Raw genomic sequence first — 18,921 nt, 5'->3', positions numbered from 1 at the left:
CTTAAGTTCTTTTTAACCTTCTTTTTTTGTATCACTTACAGAACCTCCACTTAGTGAAGAGTTACAGTCAACGTCGGCTGTTTCTAGCCCAACACAAGCTGGCCCTGTAATGTATATGCCCTCAGCAGCAGGCGATTCTGTTCCTGTCAGCCCTTCTAGTCCACAAGCTCCCGACCTTAGCAATGTACGTAGAGCTGTTACAAAGGTTTTGATCTCTGTACTTTGCAAGTGTACAGTACACACCTCTCTAAATATGGATATCTTGTCCTCTAACCTAAAAGGTTTGGTTTAGGGGACCCCTGTGTAAAGGGTTTGGAAGGGGAGGGGGAACAGGTTTCCATCTGTTCTCTTAGATTTTGAAGGGGCGTAATGACATAGGTTTAAATCACAACTGCAACTTTGAAACTGGATTAGACAAGCTGAGCTGCTTTAAGTCAACTTGAAGTCATTTCCGAACTGCCATATGGAGAGGCCTAGGGCTTTCCTCTGAAAATGTAAACCTGATGTAATACTTCCTTCTTAGAAGCTGTCTCATTTGGGGAGTGTTGTTTAGTCAAACCCTTGCAAATCCTCGTGATGTCTGCCTTTTTCTTTTCTTCGCCTGAGATAAGGTGCTCCAAGAACAGCAGGAAGGTGGAGTCTGTATTGTGCCTGTTGCACCCTATTGTTTTAGGTCTAATTTAAAGTGTTTGTGAATAATGGTAATGTAACTGCTCCTAAATAAATCTTTACTGTTTGTGTAACAATTACATGTTTGCAGCACCTGGTATCTTGCCTTCTGTTTTCATGTTTGTGCTAGCAAGTAAGTTCTAATTGTTCCTCAGCAGTCTTGCATATTTCTAGTGAATTACATCAAACTATACTTTAAAAGCAGACTTACCGCTTACCTAGTGGAAAACACAAGTTTTTACCTTTTGCTTTTTGGTGAATACTTTGTATTACATGAACTCTCTCATCCTACCCAATACTGAATACATGTTTATCTGTTGTTTCACCATTCTGATGGACTCTTATCGTAGCCTGCAAGCAAAGTTAAATTAATTAATTGCTTTTAGTTATGAGTATTAAATACGATAGATGCAACCTAAATAGACTGTTGAAATAAATAACCCATCTCACATAGCCTGTGTTTGTTTTGTCATTGCACTATAGGTATGGAATAAACCAGGAACTCTCCCAACTAGTCCCACCTCTACTACAGTAAGTGTCTTTTCACATCTCAGGGCAGGAGAGGGCATTACATACCCTGTGTTGGTTGACTGAAAAACATTGTAGTGTTCTTCCATCAGTCAGTCTTATTTAATTCAAGCCACCTGTGCATCACATTGCAAACTGTTATAACTATAGTGGTGAAGCGGGGGGCGGGTGGCGGGGGGGATGGGGAAGAAAACAGAATAATTCAGGAAAACCCCTAATCTTTTTCTCAAGTCTGATTCTCCCCAGAAAAACTAATTTTTTTTCTTTTTTGAAATAAATTGGAATATGGAATATTTTCTTCTAGAAAAATGAATAAAATGTTTAAGATAAAGTTTTCATGTATTTGTTCCTCCAGAATTATTTCTGAAAACTATGTGACTAGAATTCAGTGTACAGAATCTAATCATTGCAATTTCTTGTCTCTGTTTCCTGTTTTCAGTTCTTTATTTCTGTTTGGCGCTATGTGAAGAAACCGAGAATACAGGCTTTTCTCTGTTTTACTTATGTTGATGCTTTTTTCTGTTTTTATTTGTGGGGCTTTTGTTGTTGTTTGCTTACCCTGTTCCTATAAACTGACAAAACCAAAGAGATTACTTACAGTTCAGGACCTTGTAATTCCATTTCCATGGGTAGAAGTTTGGTTAGAGTGAAGGTGCTGTGTACTCTGATTACTGTAAGCCCTTCTCAAACTGAAACAGAAACTTTCTGAAACAGAAATTGACCACACATTTTTAATACATTTTTCCCACTCAGGGAAATTATAAACAATTTATGAAATTAAAATATAGACTTTCAATATTCTGAGAAATCAACTAAATCTTTCAACAGAGGCCTATACTGGGGGTTTGATATCTGTGCTGGTTTCTAATTCTCACAGGAGGGAGCACTGTAAACTTTACTCAGTCATGTTAAATGAGTGAAAACTGTGGGGAGACTGCAAGAAGGCAGAGCCCTCGTGGCGCAGTGGTTAAATGTCTGTACTGCAGCCACTCACTCACAAACCACAAACTTGCGAGTTCAGTACCAGCCAAGGGCTCAAGCTCGACTCAGGTTTGCATCCTTCCAGAGTTGCTAAAGTGAGTGCCCAGAGTGTTGGTGGCAATTAGCTTACACATTGTAAACTGGTTAGGGAGTGCTTAAGTGCACTGATAAGCGGTATAGAAATGTACTTGTATTGCTATTGCTATTCTGTCTGGGAACTGGATACTGCTACTCCAGTGCTGAACCAGTATTTTTGAGATACTAAAGCAACAGTGCCTTAGATGGAACCTGGAGTAATATTGTGTTCCCAGCTAACATAGTTGTCTGAAGTTTTTCCAGGAAAGGCCTTCTGTAATAGTGAATATAGAATGTTACAATCCTTTAAATCACTAACTGCACACTATATTCCTCTTGTGGTCTGACCTGTATTGTTTCTCCTCCTTCTGTTAGATTCTCTGTAGGAATAGCACTCTTGGAAGCCCATCTAATATATGTGGATCCCCTCCTGGTGCCATTGGAAAACCCCATAGTTTGGAAAGCATTGGCTTTCCATCAGATTCAGTAACTGCAGCCAGCAGCTACAAAAAGGCACCTGGATTTGAACGAGAAGACCTGGTTGGAGCAGAGTACCTAAAAAGTTTCAAATGCCAGGTATGTGGATAATACTGGAAAAAGGAAACAAAGTGTTCTTAACTTCACATTGGGTTTTGAATAGTTACCAATATCTAGGGGTCTCCATAACTGTGTGATGATGTCATGGCTCCCACTGGATACCATTGCCACTTCTTCAAAGAAAACATATTGTGAATTATTTGTATTATTATTATTTTTTAGAGAAGCTGGATGTTCTACAGTGGTACCCCGGGTTACGAAATTAATTCGTTCCGCGGTTAATTTCGTAACCCGAAATACCTTCGTAAGCCGAATTCCCATAGGCGCTAATGGAAAAATAGCTCTCTGCTGCCCTCCGGTGGCGGAAAATAGCGCCGCGGTTTTTTCGTAACCCGAAGAAACCTTCGTAAGCCGAAGCAATAAATCCCTATGGGATTTTTTCGTATCCCGAAAAATTCGTAACCCGGCGCATTCGTATCCCGGGGTACCACTGTACAAAGTTGAAGACTAGCCTCTAGCCTCATTTATATTTTCTCAAAATCCTCTAGGTACTAGACAGACCCCTAAGACATTCTTAGAAAATTACAGTGGGGGGCAGCACTTTTACTCTGAAGCATACTCAGCCCTTACAGGAAAAAAAAATGTGGGGGGAGAGAAAGAAGAAGGGGGCAATAAATTGCATTGGATGAATGACTGGAGGGAGCTTAAAGAAGAACAAAGTGATGTGTGTTTAAGGTTTGTTTTAAAAAATGCCAGTCCCTGGTCCCCATGGTTCCTAGGAAGTTTGAGGTGAGGGCAAGAGGACCCCTGCTTTGGTCATGATCTGGATTGGGCCCAAGCATATGCATCTCATGTTGCATAAAGAAGTCCTAGATATTTAATTTCTTGCTGGGATTCAAAGTTTAGGTGCTGCTATCTTGATTCCAATTAGGACCACAGGAGGGGTCAAAGCAATAAATCTCCTGTATATCCAGCACTTAAATCCCAATCCAAATTATGGGGAAAGGGATGCTCACCATTTTCTGCTTTGAAAGGAAAGGAGAGAATGGAAGCATGATTTCAAGAAGTGCATATGTGTGCTTGGGTGGTAGTCTTGGAGGAGAGAAGCACTATTTGCATATGGGTTTGAGGAGAGAGCGGGGATTGAGAGAGATGGGAAAGGAATCTTAATGTCTTGAGGCTGTTCTTGGTGGGTTAGCTGGTAATAAGTGAAAAAGAGTGGAAGATCAATTAGGCTGGAAATTAGTGTATTGAGAGTTGAACAGGAATTGATGGGGGGAGTTTGCTTAGAGTAATCTTCCATCCAATTTGGGGAAATTAGTTAATTTTAAAAGAATTTACTTGGGGGAAGCAGTTGGCTTGCGTTCTGTAAATGGAGTGATGTGTTACTACAGAGGATTGTTGAGTTGTGAAAAAGATAGTTGCAGTAGTAGCTTTTCTGATTGACCATGGGCTCATTGTAGTCATTTCATGACATACCATGCCCCAGCAGCTATTTTGTGATGGTATGTACAATGTCGCAAAATAAAGGTTGGGGTTCTGTGGCCCATACCGTTGAAGTCTATTCATAGAACTTTATGGTACTTTTATAAAATTGTTTCTGGCCTAGCAGAGCACAAGCATGCCTGACATTGGAATGTATATAATAAAGAAACTTAAAGAAGCATCAGAAAGAAACTTGGTATATGACAAAATAAGATGCCTGTCAACCTTGTGTTAATCCAGAATGGAGATATCTTTTACTGTGCTGAAGAATTGTCCCTTGTTTGGGATTTTGCTTAGAAATAAATGATTTAGTTCCATGTCAATAGTGGGTCTAAAACTGAATTAAATAATATAAAATGCAGTTGATTTATAGCTTTTTGTGGATTTTTCAGGCTATGTGGCCATGTTCTAGAAGAGTTTATTCCTGACGTTTCGCCAGCATCTGTGGCTAGCATCTTCAGAGAATGCATTCTCTGAAGATGCCAGCCAGGGATGCTGGCGAAACGCCAGGAATAAACTCTTCTAAAACATGGCCACATAGCCCGAAAAACCCACAAAAAACTATGGATACCAGCCATGAAAGCCTTTGACTTCAAAATGACCTGAATAGACTAGAAAGCTGGGCCAAAGCTAACAAAATGAAATTCAACACGGAGAAATGTAAGGTATTGCACTTAGGGCGGAAAAATAAAATGCACAGATATAGGATGGGTGACACCTGGCTGAATGAAACTACGTGTGAAAGGGATCTAGGAGTCCAAGTAGACCACAAGTTGAACATGAGTGAACAGTGTGATGCGGCAGCTAAAAAGGCCAATGCAATTTTAGGCTGCATCAATAAAAGTATAGTGTCTAGATCAAGAGAAGTAATAGTGCCACTGTATTCGGCTTTGGTCAGGCCCCACCTTGAATATTGTGTCCAGTTCTGGGCCCCACAATTCAGAAAGGACATTGAGAAACTGGAGCGTGTCCAAAGGAGGGCGACAAAAATGGTGAAAGGTCTGGAAACCATGCCCTATGAGGAACGACTTAGGGAGCTGGGGATGTTTAGCCTGGAGAAGAGAAGGTTAAGAGGTGATATGATAGCCCTGTTTAAATATTTGAAAGGATGTCATGTTGAAGAGGGAGCAAGCTTGTTTTCTGCTGCTCCAGAAAACAGGACCCGGAACAATGGATGCAAGCTGCAGGAAAAGAGATTCCACCTGAACATTAGGAGGAACTTCCTGACAGTAAGGGCTATTCGACAATGGAATGCACTCCCTCGGAAGGTGATAGAGTCTCCTTCCTTGGAGGTCTTTAAACAGAGGCTGGATGGCCATCTGTCAGGGATGCTTTGATTTGGATTTCCTGCATGGCAGGGGGTTGGACTGGATGGCCCTAGTGGTCTCTTCCAACTCTATGATTCTATGATTCTATGATTCTATGATTCTATGATTCACGCAGGTTAATTCAGTTTGTGTGTTGTAGAATCAGGATGTAAGAATTTACTTGACAAAAGTAAATTATTTTTTAGTCTAATTGTGTTCTAGATAAAGCTGTGAAGTTAGTATTTAATCATAGAGAAATGAAACCCACTGGATGCTGTCAGCCTCAGAAGAAGGAAAAGGCAAATTTGAACAAATTTTGCCAGGAAAACCCCATGATAGGTTCACCTTAAGATCATCATAAGTTGGAAATGACTTGAAGGCACACAACAATAAAAATAATGTTTTTAAAGAATAACTTCTAACTGAAATCATTGGGACTAGTGATAATTCCATATAGAAACTCTTGCTGCTACCAGTCGAAAGGAGTTGTGTAGTCATTCCATTTTTAATAGATTTTTTTTGCATGTGGACGACCCTGTAAATTCTGTAAATCAGGCAGTGCTACGGTACAATAAAATCTGTAGTTCTATTACCACAAAATGGCCTAAAGCTCATAGTACACGTTGGAGTACTTCTTCATGTCACCAGAAGTCTTTAGTTTTGACCTTGCAGTAATGTGAAAACATACTTCAGTCCCTAGCATTGGCAATTGTATGTACAGTCACTCTTCAGTAATTGTAAATTATTTATTATTTATTATTATTTATCAGTTTAGGATTGTATTTAGTCAAGTCAATACAAACTTTGTTGCTACAGAGCTTCTTCCAGTGGTTGAATAATGGCAATCCTGCAGCTCTGAGCCACGTAAATACAAATGAACATATATAAATAAAGAAACAAGCAAACATCAGTTGTCATTTTGAACAAGATTTGGATGGATTTAGCAGATATGGAAAAGATTAATAATGAGCCCCAGGTACAAGCAAATGGAATACAAATTACAGGGGAATTTTTCATCACTGTTTTTGCATATTTCTCAAGTTTTCCTTATCAGAAATAAATTAAGAACATTTTTCTTAGTTCCTTTTCATTCTTAAACCCACTACGTGAAGACTATAAAATATCACAGTGTGGTATAGTGCAACCATCTACAGTGGTACCCCGGGATACAAAATGATCGCGTTACGAAATTTCCGGGATACGAAAAAGTTAGATTGGAAAAAACTGTTCCGGGTTACGATATTTTTTTCGGGTTACGAAATTTATTTCGGCGCGAAATTCAAACGCAAAGCGCGGCTAGCGGCTTTCCAGCGCTAACGGAAAGCCTTTTCGGGTTGCGAAATGTATCGGGTTACGAACGGAGCGGCGGAACGAATTAATTTCGTAACCCGAGGTAGCACTGTATCTGCTTACTAAAAAGTAAATTAAGTTCATATTAGATTACTGTATAGGTGACCTTTAATCATCTATATCAACTGTCTTGCTCTTTGCTTTTGCTTTTTTTTTTTTGGTTTAGCACTCTTCCCCCCTCTTATTTTATGGATTCTAATTATACTGGGGCAGTGAAAGAGTAGAAGTTCTTCAAGAATCTCATGGCCTTGTCAGATGCTAACAGCCATTTCAAATGGATGTGGTCTCTCTTCACTTGTTCTTCTCTTCTGTTTACTTCAGCAGGCCAAGATAAAATCCCATTCCTTGGAACACAGGGCTCAAGAGCAACCTCTATTACAACCCAAACAGGTATGCTACTCTAAAAGGACTCTAGTCTGTTCCATGCCTCTTTCATGGATTCCAGCTGGTTCTGTGGAAAACCAGATGGAGCTTGACCAGACAATAGTAGTGTACTAAGGGTTTAATGGGTTCTAACAGTTTTTTATACAGATATTTTTTTACAGGTATATGCAGATGTGAGGTATAGATGGGGATCAAATTACAATTCTCAGTATAGATTAATCTACAAAAGTAATTGGGGTAAAGTTCAGTGCCACTTACTAAACCTCTTTATTTATGGAAATAGTTGTGTTTTTCAATATCTGACATATTGGAGATATGAAGCAATTTACACAAAATGTGAATTATGCCAAAAGATTCCTTAAATGTTCTTGTGCAGTTGCATTGTGTAATAAATCATTCTGAACTGCCTTGTGTATATCTTGATCTAGAAGGGTGGGAAAGAAATCTGCGGAGGGTGAAAATATAATACAGGATATAAATCCTAGAAAAAACATTCCACAATATAATATATATTGAGAGAAATCTGAAGTATTTTTTTATCTTTCTAGTCCTAGTGAGAATATAAACCTTTCCAGTGTTAAGTCTCATGGTTAAGCTTGTCTGCATGTGTTCCTCATTTAGGAGGCATTATCCAATGAACTGAACATTTCTTCCTTTTTCAGGACATACTGGGGATACTTCCTGTTGGCAGTCCACTGACATCAAGTATTTCATCTAGTATCACTTCTAGTTTGGCAGCAACACCACCAAGTCCAGCAGGCACCAGCAGTGTCCCAGGCATGAATGCCAATGCCCTTCCATTCTACCCCACCAGTGACACAGTGGAGTCTGTAATAGGTAATAATGCCTATACACTGTTACTCACTGGACAGAGGGGCTCAGCAAGGAAACATTGAGCCCTGGAAAACAGGAAAAACATGTTGTAGCCCTAGAAATGTAGAGGAGTTCTTGCAGAATCTCTTCTTTTTTTTCCTTTTTGATATGGCTAATATTTTATTTTAAATATGAACTCTTTTATAACATTAGAGATTTGGAACATAAGAGCTCTGTTAGTTATTTTCATAACCTCTGAATTCTACAAAGATGTGACAAGATGGTGAATGGGAGATCATGATTTGTGTGTATGTGTGCCCGTATGTGTGTGGAACTTGCCTATTGTCCTACATCTTATTTTATGCTTGCTAACTTCACAGATAACAAACCTGGCCCAGGACTAAACTGTCAATCATATGACAGGTATAATCTGTGATTGAGCAGCTGTTCTCATAAAGGATGAAACTCTCATCTGTATACATCCAGGACAAGTCCACGTCCAGTTTGTCCCCTAAATGTCCCCCTGTTTATGATTCTCTTCAAGGGGTGGATGCCATCATGTTCAAATTTGTAAACATCCCAAAAGAGACTAGAAATTGTGTAGGGCAAGCTTTTGAATAAATTTCTCCCCACACACATCTTTTTCTTCTTCTAACTTTAATTATTTTAGAAGTTGACACTGGCCTCTTATTCTCCAAGTATCATGTGATTGTTGTTAACTGTCAATGTTCTGTTACAGAAGACAACCCCTGTTCTTGAAAGAAAAAGTGGGGATTGGGCAGGAGAGTCAAAGTTTTTTACCCCAAGGCTCAAATAGGATGTCTACAGGGAATCACCGTGAAGATTGGCAGTCCATTTATAAGATAGCTAAAGGCTTAAAAAGTAACCTTTTAGGGGAGGGTAAAAAGCAAAAAGTTACAAATTGTGAAGAGTTAGGTGGGAAGCATCTGTGTTCGCTATATAAAATTGTCTGTCATCTCTTTTATTGACCCTGCATTTCTAGAGTAACATTGAATGTCATAATTATAACACAAGCCATTACCATTTCCTGAAGACTATGCTAACGGTGCACATTTTCTAGACATAGTGGATTGGTTAGGATTAGCACCAGAGGAGATCCTAGGCAGGCTTACTCCATCTCATTCAAAACTGGCAATATTCATGCTATATCACTGACTCATTCTAGGGCCACTCCTGGCTATTGCCTGCTTGTTAGGGTATGCTAATTCATTTCCTCCCTCCTAGCCGCAAAAGCCCCTCACCTGACCGCCATACACAATACCCTTATATCCACAGCCATACCTGCACTTCATTCCTATTGCCCATCTCTTCCATCACTGAATTGCAGTTAGAAACACTGCTCCACTGTGGAATTCCTAAAAGCAGGAAATTCCACTTACCATGCATCACAGACAGCTAGGTTGACTGGGAAGGACGCTTGCCATCAAATCTATTCTTGGATGTACTGCTGCCCAAAGTCAAGCAGTCCAGGAGATGTTCAGGGTGATCTAGTTTACATTGCCATTATTTCTGATAGTAGTCAGTGGGAGGAACCAGATGCTGAAAGGCGTTTAGGGTTCAAATCAGGCAATAGGCAATAGTAGGACAAGCTGCCTCATTTAGACTACTACTGATGGCCAGTGGCAGAATTGTGCAGTGGGGAGTAGGGGCCTATAGTTTGTCTAGTCCACAGCAGTGGCATTTCTGCATGTAGGCTCTTTGGGCTTCCCTATCCCTTGAAGTTGTTGGTCCTTTTTGTAATATATAATTGGTGCCTCTGTCTGGCAGAGTCTGCCTTGGATGACCTGGACCTGAACGAATTCGGAGTGGCTGCCCTGGAGAAGACATTTGACAGCAGCTCGGTGCCCCACACGAGTGGCATCATGATAGGTACATGAAAGCAACAGAGCTTTCTTTGATCTTCTGCCAAGCAGGGTTTTGCCCCACCAGCTGGCTGAAGCAGCCTAACAAGCTCTCAGAACCAGCCCTAACATTATATGTTGGTTGGCAGCCAATGGGAGACCTTGGAGTAAAAGGGCCTTCATTGGCTAGCAGACTGGAAATTTAAGCTACCAGTTTCGGATATCCCAGTTATGTTTATGAAACAGACATGGCTTATTTTGCTTTATATTACCTTAACAGTAACATACCAAAAATGCTCACCAAATTATGACAACAACATCTAATGGAGGGTGGCGGGCAAAAATTATTTTCAAGTAATGGGAAAGAAATTGGATTGGTATCACTGTTCTGCTGTCACAGGATCATGGCAAGGCATTATCGCCACACATTGACAAACTACCGCATATGTATCTCATCATGTGTATGTGATCATTTCAAACCAGCATCCATTCTTTGTGTGTGTGTGTCTGGTTGTTCAGGTGAAACTAGACCTTACAACACCTGTGCTCCTGTTGTAAGAATCCCATTATTTATTAACCCAAGTTCTTCTTTGTGAGCTGAAGCCACATGCAGTTTGATGGGTGTCTGGCTTACTGTTGCCATTCACTCCTGTCTGAATCCTTGGTCTCTTAAGGGAATCTCCATCAGCTTGAACCTCATCATCCTCCTTGTTGCCCAGTATCAGATGTTGCAGAACCATTGCCGAAAGGTCTGCACTCGCTTTCTCTCAACATACAGTTCTGTTCCACCACACCCCAGCCTCAGTATGGTTTTAGATTTGAGCCGTTGCACAAATTGGAAGACTTTTGAAATAGGGTACAAGGGATAGCCACCTTTCTTGAAAACTGGTTCTTTTTTAAAGAAGTAGTATTTCGTATGAGGCAACAGTACTGTGTCTTTGAGCAATTGTGCCCAAGCTGATTCTGGCCAAGAACCACTTGAAAGTATATACAATTTGCAGTGCAAGATCCCACAAGTCAGGTATGAGTCAGAATTTGCCCTAGATGTTGCTTTTCCTGTAGTTTAGGCACAGCTTGGATTCCCATGAAGCCAGCCACCTTTTAAAAGGATGTTTCAAGAGACCGTGCTCCTCAGAGGATGAGAAAACCAATTGAGAACTTCAGGTTTGTTGTCACTCTAGAGTAGATCTGTTATCAGAACTTGGCAGGATTGTGATAGAAAACTTATTTGCTTCTACCCAGAACTATAACTATTCTTAGCTAGAAGAAGGATGTGGAGGAATGCTGTATGTAGAAGTCATGACCCTGTCATGCTAAATCCAGTCTAATTTCTCAACCTTCTGCAGTTGCTACTGTGTAAATTCAAGGCTTATAGACATAAAGGACTAAAGCTGGCGTTTTAAAATAATGAAATCTGATTCTTGTGTTTCCATTCTACCAAGTTCAGGCCTGCTATTGTTCAAATGTGAAAAAGATTCCCTCATTCTCTTTTCTATGAATGTAGCAGAAATAATTACAGTATTGAAATTTAATGACTGGATCTGCCAAGACATCTTCCTCTTGTGTGGGCTGCTTACTCATGCATTAAAAGTGATGGTTGTAATTTACCTCATTTAATTTGTAGCTTGTCCCTTGGCAAAATGCCCTCGAATATTGAGACGTTACTCCTGACCCCACTTGGGATTTTTAAGAATACACCTTTATCCCTTGTATGTGAATGAATGAGTTGGCTTTGTGAGAATATCTTTGGCAAGATAATGTCACATTGTGGGGGAGATTTTTTTTTAATTCTGATCATAGTCCTGGAAATTTTGTCACGTAATTCATGTGGTCAGACAGATACTTTTTTTTTCGTTGAAAAAGAATCTTAAAGATACTCATTATCACCATCATCCGATACTTTATTTTCCAATGAAACTAGTAGTGTAAGAAGTCAGATTAGTGGCTAAACCATCAGATTTAAATATGCATTAGTGTATTGTCATTGTGGAGATACAGAAAATGAGAAACATATATCTAGATGTCTTTTGTGATCACCCCTTGGACCTCCAAGGGCCCTCTGCGTATTAGAGCTCTGTCCCAAATGCCCTGTTTTGCCCAGCTAACTTCCAAGCAAGAATGTTGTTCTTTTTAATTTTCTTGGCCTGATTAACAGTTCTGATATTGCTCCTGCCATAGGTAAAGAGAGGTGTAAAATAGAGGAAGACCCTGGACCCCATCCCCATCCTTTTACTGGTGCAGAGAGTGAAGCAAACCCCTGCTGTTCAAATTCCTGTGCTGTGTTTCCACTCATAATTCATGGCTTCTACATTCCCATCCTTTCTGTGTGTTCTTTGTCCAGGTGGGAGTTTGCTGCAAAGTTCTGCTCCTGTAAATATTCCAGGGTCCCTTGGAAGTTCTGCCTCCTTTCACTCTGCCTCTCCTTCTCCACCGGTCAGCTTATCATCGCATTTTCTCCATCAGCCCCAGGGACACTTAAGCCAATCAGAAAACACATTCCTGGGGACACCAGCTTCTCATGGATCATTAGGTAAATGCCCAGTCTGTATGTGAGAGCATGCATGTTAACATGTACATACCTGTCTATATCGTGTAAGTATTTTTCTTTTCTCTTAACTTTCATTTGAATGTCCATATTATGTGTTCCCACCTAACATAAGTCGTGACTGCAGCCCATAAAATGAGGACTGATTCCTCTATCCCAGTGAGGCTTGGCTTGCACAAAAAGAAAAACAGAGGCAGAGGATGAGATAGAGGAGTTCAGCACATTGGAATAGCCACAGAGCAGAGAGCGCATGTAGCAAATACATTAGGATAAGTTGAGCCAGGTGTCTCTCAGAAGACAGAACACCCCTAGCACCACCACCAGCCCCATTTGATTGAGCAATAGTGTTGGATGAGTGATTTCAAACTACCTACTACTCCAGTGATTTAAATACCCAATAGGAAAGGAAGACCTGTTGGTTAAATATTGTGGGGAAAAAGTGTCTGTAACTAGGAGAAAGAGGTGAACAGCCTGAAGAGGAGAAGGGCAGGAGCTCAAAAGTATACCTTACAGGATGAAAGCTACAGTTTCAGTCCCCAGTGTTTCCAGCTAGAAGTGAGGGTAAGAAGATGCCTATTTAAATCCCTGAAAAGCAACTAACACCCACTGTGTACAATACAGTACCTAGCTAAATGGATTTTAATTTTTGTAAGTCAAGTTCTTATATTCCTAACGGCTTGGGAAAAACAGTGACCAACTGTTAAGTATTTTATTGTTAACTGCCATCACATGACTTTGATATATGGTGACCCTGTGAATGTGAGGCCTCAACAGCAATATATCTATAAAATATTAGCTTCCCCCCCCTTTTCTCTCTTTTAATTTTTTAGGATTAGTCATAAATTAATAAGTTTATTGTTTATTGATTAGCCCTTAGGCCATTTCAAAATAACACTAAAACAAGTAAAACACACTATAAAATCCTATAGAAATTCTATAGCAATTAGAAAAGAGCTAAAATGTAATAACACAGAATCTGAAATGTATATAGAGTACTGTATGGATGTCATATAAATGTAAACCAATATAAGTACATTAGAAGTACCGTACCTAAAAATGAGACATAGTTATAAAACTGATCATAAAAATCTATACCACAGGTTCAATATACAAAAATGGGTAAAAAACAAACAAATGTATTACAGCATTAAGATGATAATGCATAAAGTAATAAAATTGAACATGAAGCATCACACATCAGAATTCTTCATCACCTCTGCAATTTATCCCAATTGACCCCACATATCTAACTCGTGACTGTATAGCTTTACATAAAAAACGAGCTGTGATAATAGATATTTTTGAATCTTGGCCACTCATGAAGTAAAAGATTCTGACATGGGTATTCCAAAACATTGTTCTTTTGATATAAGGACCTAGATACTGATCTCTTTCCTGTTGGTACAGATTACACTTGAATAAAATATGAGCTAAATCCTCAATTTCTCAGTCTCCACAGATACAGATTCGCTCATTGTAAGGAATACCATTGAATCTTCCATATCTTACCATGGTGTCAAGCTGGTCAAATCTAGCTCTAGGATTAGTCATATTAGTAATACCTACTTGGTCATGGTTAGTAAAAACAGGCCGTAAATACAAAGTGTTTTGGAAGTTTGTCCCCCCAAAAAAGTAAATCTTCAAGTGAATTCTGTTACTAAAAGTATAAAAAGAACTCGGTGTTCCAATTCTTCCCACAACATCAAGTTTACATGAGGCTAAACTCTCTTAACAGAGAGAGTAAGGCATGCTTTTTATGCTTAGAAGTTTTCCTTCTTTATTGCTATTTCATTTGTTCTTGGTCTGAAGTGTGACATTAAAATCAGATTCTGGACACAAACATTGCTTCCAGTTAAGGAAGCCATGATAAAAACAGTGCATGTTAACATTCTGAGTGAAAACTGTATTACCTGTATGGAAGCACCTCAGAAGTGAACCCACTGGGGGCTGCACCCTGTCATCCATATCCAATTTGGTTCAGTGGCAACCACATTCTTAAAGTGCATAAGACACACTCCCCCTCTTCCAGGCTAACAGCATTCCCAGAAACTTCACCGAATTGCTGTTGGCCTTAAAGATGAAGTGTATGTGTGCCCATGCTCTTTGTTTTTGCTGAAACTAGTGTTCCAGGCTACGTGTACCTTGCTTACAATCCTAATCTTAAAAAGTAAACTCTTCAAAGTGTATGAGAAGTGAATAATTAATTGATATATTGCTATTGATATACTTATTAGTAGATGGTCATTGCTCTCCTGAGCAGTTAGGAATGTTTTTTTTTCCCCATTGAAAACAAGGTGTGTAGGCTGTATGCACATTGTTTCTGAGGCTAATGATGCTTCTGGAAGTATCTCAGAATCCCCCAAGACAGGTTCATGCCTTGGGGATTCTGAGATACATCCAGAAGCGCCATTAGCTGCAGAAACAATGCTCATACATCTTACACACCTTTTTTTCAATGAAAAAAATTCTGCCACCACCACAACAAACACAGTAGGGCTAGAGGCCTACTCTAGGGGTGCAAAATGTTTTGTTATCTGTCACTATTGTACAAGATGAGAGTGTTGCGTCTGAAGAGGGTACTTCTAAGCATTTTGCTTCCATTTGCTATCAGTCCAGAGACTGTACAACTCTTCTGCCTTTTCCTCCCCAGTTGATTTCTTTTGAAGAAGGTTGGGGGAAACAGAAATGGTGGAAAAGAAATAGAAGATGATACCGTCCAGACTGCTTCTGCCCCTCACTCCCATTCCATGAATTGAGACAGGAAGATTGTGTCCTTGTCTGGGAGCACCCATAGTTGAGATATGACACACAGGAAGGAGTGGAGGGAAAAAAGATGGGTGATGGGAAAGGAGTACAGCAGGAAGGACAGTATGCCTGAAAACTAAGAATATTAGTTGCTTCTTCATGTTTTTATTCACATTTGTCTTGTCACATCTGTTTAATCACATGCTTTATACAAAAGGAGGTCCTGCCCCATATATTGGAATCCTTTTCAGACTCATTTTAAGTACTGCAGAGGTACCGCTTACACACTTAACCAGCCAGAGATGCTGTATGCATGCTGGCAGAGAGTCACACACACTTTTTGAGAGAGAAAATATGGCATATAAAACTTTCCAGTTAAAAAAATAATATGGCAAGCAGTATAAACAACAGTATAAACAGTTTTTGCTTTATTTATTTCAGCGAATTAAACATACTCTTAAACATGTTCCCAGGGCTTCCCAAGAGTTAAAATTACATTAATTTTTGCAGTAAGTGTTTTTGTGCATGTATGTACTCAGTTTGGATAATCTCTCCCCTTCCACAGAAGGATTACATGTGCTCAGGCATGCATGTGCTCAGCTTGCATCATCCATGACTTCCTGCATATAGGATCTCTAGCCAGGGAGTGTATGAGTACACCCTGTTGAAAAGAAAATATTAAGGCTGCAGGCTTCTACACACTTCCTTGGGAGTAAGTCCCATTGAACCAACTGGGGCTTATCTCTGAGTAGATATGTGTGGGATTGCAAGACATTTGTATTATTGACTCTCATTAGGCTACCGATCAGTGGAAAGCGTCCTCTCAGTTAGCAGTTTTGTTACATAATTTTCATTCCTACATAGAAGCATAGATAGTCCGCTTGCTTATATAAAAACCAGTGTCAGCAGTAACATGATAGCAAATCAAAGTATTGGGACTGAGGTGAAAAATATATGGCATTTTCAGAAACAGTTTCTGTTTTAATTAGCAATGTAGAATTTATATGGTTTGGATGTTCTACAATCATGCATGCCCTTGACAAGGCTTCTCTGTTGTGGCCAGATTTTTTACAAGCCTTTAGACTGGAATCATGATGAACTTACACTCATGATGCTTCTTAATAATGTAACTTCAGCTCAAGCGAACAATGTCCCGATCTTACAGTTCAAACCAAGCCATGATTTAAATTCAGTGCAAATATATATATATAATTAAAATGTTCAGAGTAATGTTATAAATATTTTTCTAGGCTTTCCATTTAGTGCATCTTACCTTCCATGAACACATTTAGGGTAAGATGTATGCCATTCTGGCTGAAAGGTAGAAAAAGCAGTCCCTGCTGCTCTGCAGACTTTATAAAAGCAAAGCCAAAAATTGTCTATGCAAACTAATATATTTCCTATGCAATCTCTTATAGAGCACAGCAGAGACTGTATACTATTGGTTTCATCTTGATGTAGCTGATGAGATGCTCTGGCAAGGTGGATCTGATCCTTAGAGACATTTTATAATTTGCAACAACAATTCTAGGTTTGTCATTGGGTGTACCATGGAGAGGAAAAATAGCCAGTGTCTATTCTCTGATTAATATACCTGCTGGAAACAGATCCCCCCCAGCACATATCTGTTGTTCTCGTACTTCACATTTTAGCTATATGCTTTAAAGCAGCAATGGACAATGTCAGGAGGAGTTGGACTGCAACTCCTGTCATTCCTACTGGCTGTTCTGCCTGGGCTGATGGGAGTTGTAATCCAATGACATCTGGAAAACTGCATTTTTTTGCACTCCTTCTTTAAAATGTAATGTATGTAGTAGCCCTTATTTTCCTAATATTGAATGATGTTCTTTTATTCTGAGAACTGGTTTATGAGCATGTTGCTCACATGTGACGAACTGATTTCTCAATTAGCACCTGAATTAATGCAACAGAGAGCAAACTATGGATGCTCAAAATGATATAAGACTTGTTTGCACTGATTAATTCAATATGGTTAAAAACAGGACTGTTATAGGTTCCAAATATTGAAATAGGTTATTCTGTAAAGTATTTAGATAACTAGAGACAGTGGTTCAGTCTTCAATCTGTTAAACAGTTATGGCTTTGGTAAAATGAAGCAATTGTAATTAGAATTTAGGAAGAGAGAACCTTGAGCATCCTTTCAGAGCTAAATTTTCATTGTGAGAACACAAGGCCTGATTACATTGACAAGTGAAGTAATAACTATGGGATGAATGTTGTTCTTAAGTATCCATACATGTTGAATCAAGCCTGTGCCTTCACTAACACTTCTTTGCCTATATGTTTTAAAAGTGCTGGGGTTTTCTGTCTGACTTGCAGGAATTTGCCCTATCTGCTGCATCTTTCTCGCCTCTATCTATACCTCCATTGTGGGTTAGATGCAGTAGTCAGGATATTCTTTCCCCAAGAATGCCACACATCTTCCTTTGTTTAATTAGGAAATAATTAGGCTGCCACTCCTCCTCCTCCTCCTGAAAGCCAAAGTATAAGACCAACATGCAGGGGCATGCAGGGTTATGAAATGCGTTATTGCCCTCTGAAAGATGGAATAAGATGTACTTATTCCTTTTCCAAAGTAATGTTGGGCAAGGAAAGGGGTAAGCCAAAATGTGTGACATAACACTTTTACTCCCTGTCTCTGCACGAAACAGGTTTAAATGGAATGAACAGCAGCATATGGGAACACTTTGCTTCTGGAAGTTTTTCACCCAGTACCTCGCCTGCGTTTCTGTCAGGTCCAGGTGCTGCTGAGTTGGCCAGGTTGCGACAGGAATTAGATGAAGCTAACAGCACAATAAAACAGTGGGAAGAATCTTGGAAGCAAGCCAAACAGGTAGTGTGCACCTAACAGGAGTCCACCTAACAGTCTAGTTAGAAGCTTAAGGTCCTAGACAAGAGGCACAGATGGCATCGGGCTGTGCAATGCTGTAACAAAGGTTAATAATAATAATAATAATAATAATAATAATAATAATAATAATAACAACAACGTAATTCCTCCAGTCATGCTTTGAAAGGCCTGTTTGCAGGTGGATAAAGAAGTGGATTAAGAGCAATAGATAATTTTGAGGAGGTGGTTGTAAATTGTGAACTAGATTTGAAAATGTTTTATCCAAACTTTCTTGGCTTATTCAGTGGATGTTTGGGTACCCCATTCTAATTGTTTAATGCTGTATTTTTCTGCTCACTTTTTATGCCCTGAGATTGAAAGGAGTGCTGAGCCTCTCCCTCCTTTCCTCAAGTTATCTTTTAAATCAAGCACTGGGTGGGCTTCCTCTGGGGAAGTGAGTTTTCCCATACTGGCTAGCAATTCAGGCTGTGTCCTTAATTTTTACATGGATTGTGTTGAATTTGATTGTTGCTCTGAACAGTCTTGATGGGGCCCTCCACTTCAAGCTGACCAGTTTGCTCCTGTTCTCTTCTTGTTATGTAGTGCAATTGAAATGAGCTGTAGAGGAGGTATGGGAAAACTTGGTGTCTCTGTGGGGTCTGTACACATGAATGTATCTCACTAGCTTAAGGGGTGTACTCACAAAATGCCTTGACTCCTCTCTTGGGCAATGAATGTGCTACACAAAGAGAGCATGAGCAAAACAAGAGTGCTGAACAAACCTGCCTG

General features: G+C 39.6%; 1 protein-coding gene across 6 annotated transcripts in view; it reads left to right on the top strand.

Annotated features, from left to right (window-relative positions):
• The window catches only part of UNK (unk zinc finger), a 91,245-nt gene that overhangs the window by 65,183 nt on the left and 7,141 nt on the right, over positions 1-18,921 (top strand). For 3 of the 6 annotated variants that reach the window (XM_042450158.1, XM_042450155.1, XM_042450159.1), the window contains 8 exons: positions 42-184; positions 1,153-1,200; positions 2,629-2,829; positions 7,254-7,322; positions 7,979-8,153; positions 9,918-10,019; positions 12,333-12,521; positions 17,954-18,135. In XM_042450158.1, coding sequence (XP_042306092.1) covers positions 42-184; positions 1,153-1,200; positions 2,629-2,829; positions 7,254-7,322; positions 7,979-8,153; positions 9,918-10,019; positions 12,333-12,521; positions 17,954-18,135 — 1,109 coding nt within the window. The remainder of the gene's footprint in view (positions 1-41; positions 185-1,152; positions 1,201-2,628; positions 2,830-7,253; positions 7,323-7,978; positions 8,154-9,917; positions 10,020-12,332; positions 12,522-17,953; positions 18,136-18,921) is intronic. The other 3 variants (XM_042450156.1, XM_042450157.1, XM_042450160.1) reach the window with 3 other exon arrangements.

This window comes from Sceloporus undulatus, chromosome 2 (assembly GCF_019175285.1).
Source record: "Sceloporus undulatus isolate JIND9_A2432 ecotype Alabama chromosome 2, SceUnd_v1.1, whole genome shotgun sequence".
Lineage (NCBI taxonomy): Eukaryota > Metazoa > Chordata > Lepidosauria > Squamata > Phrynosomatidae > Sceloporus > Sceloporus undulatus.
Note: the sequence above shows the minus strand (reverse complement) of the source record. Positions and strands in the feature narration are given on the sequence as shown.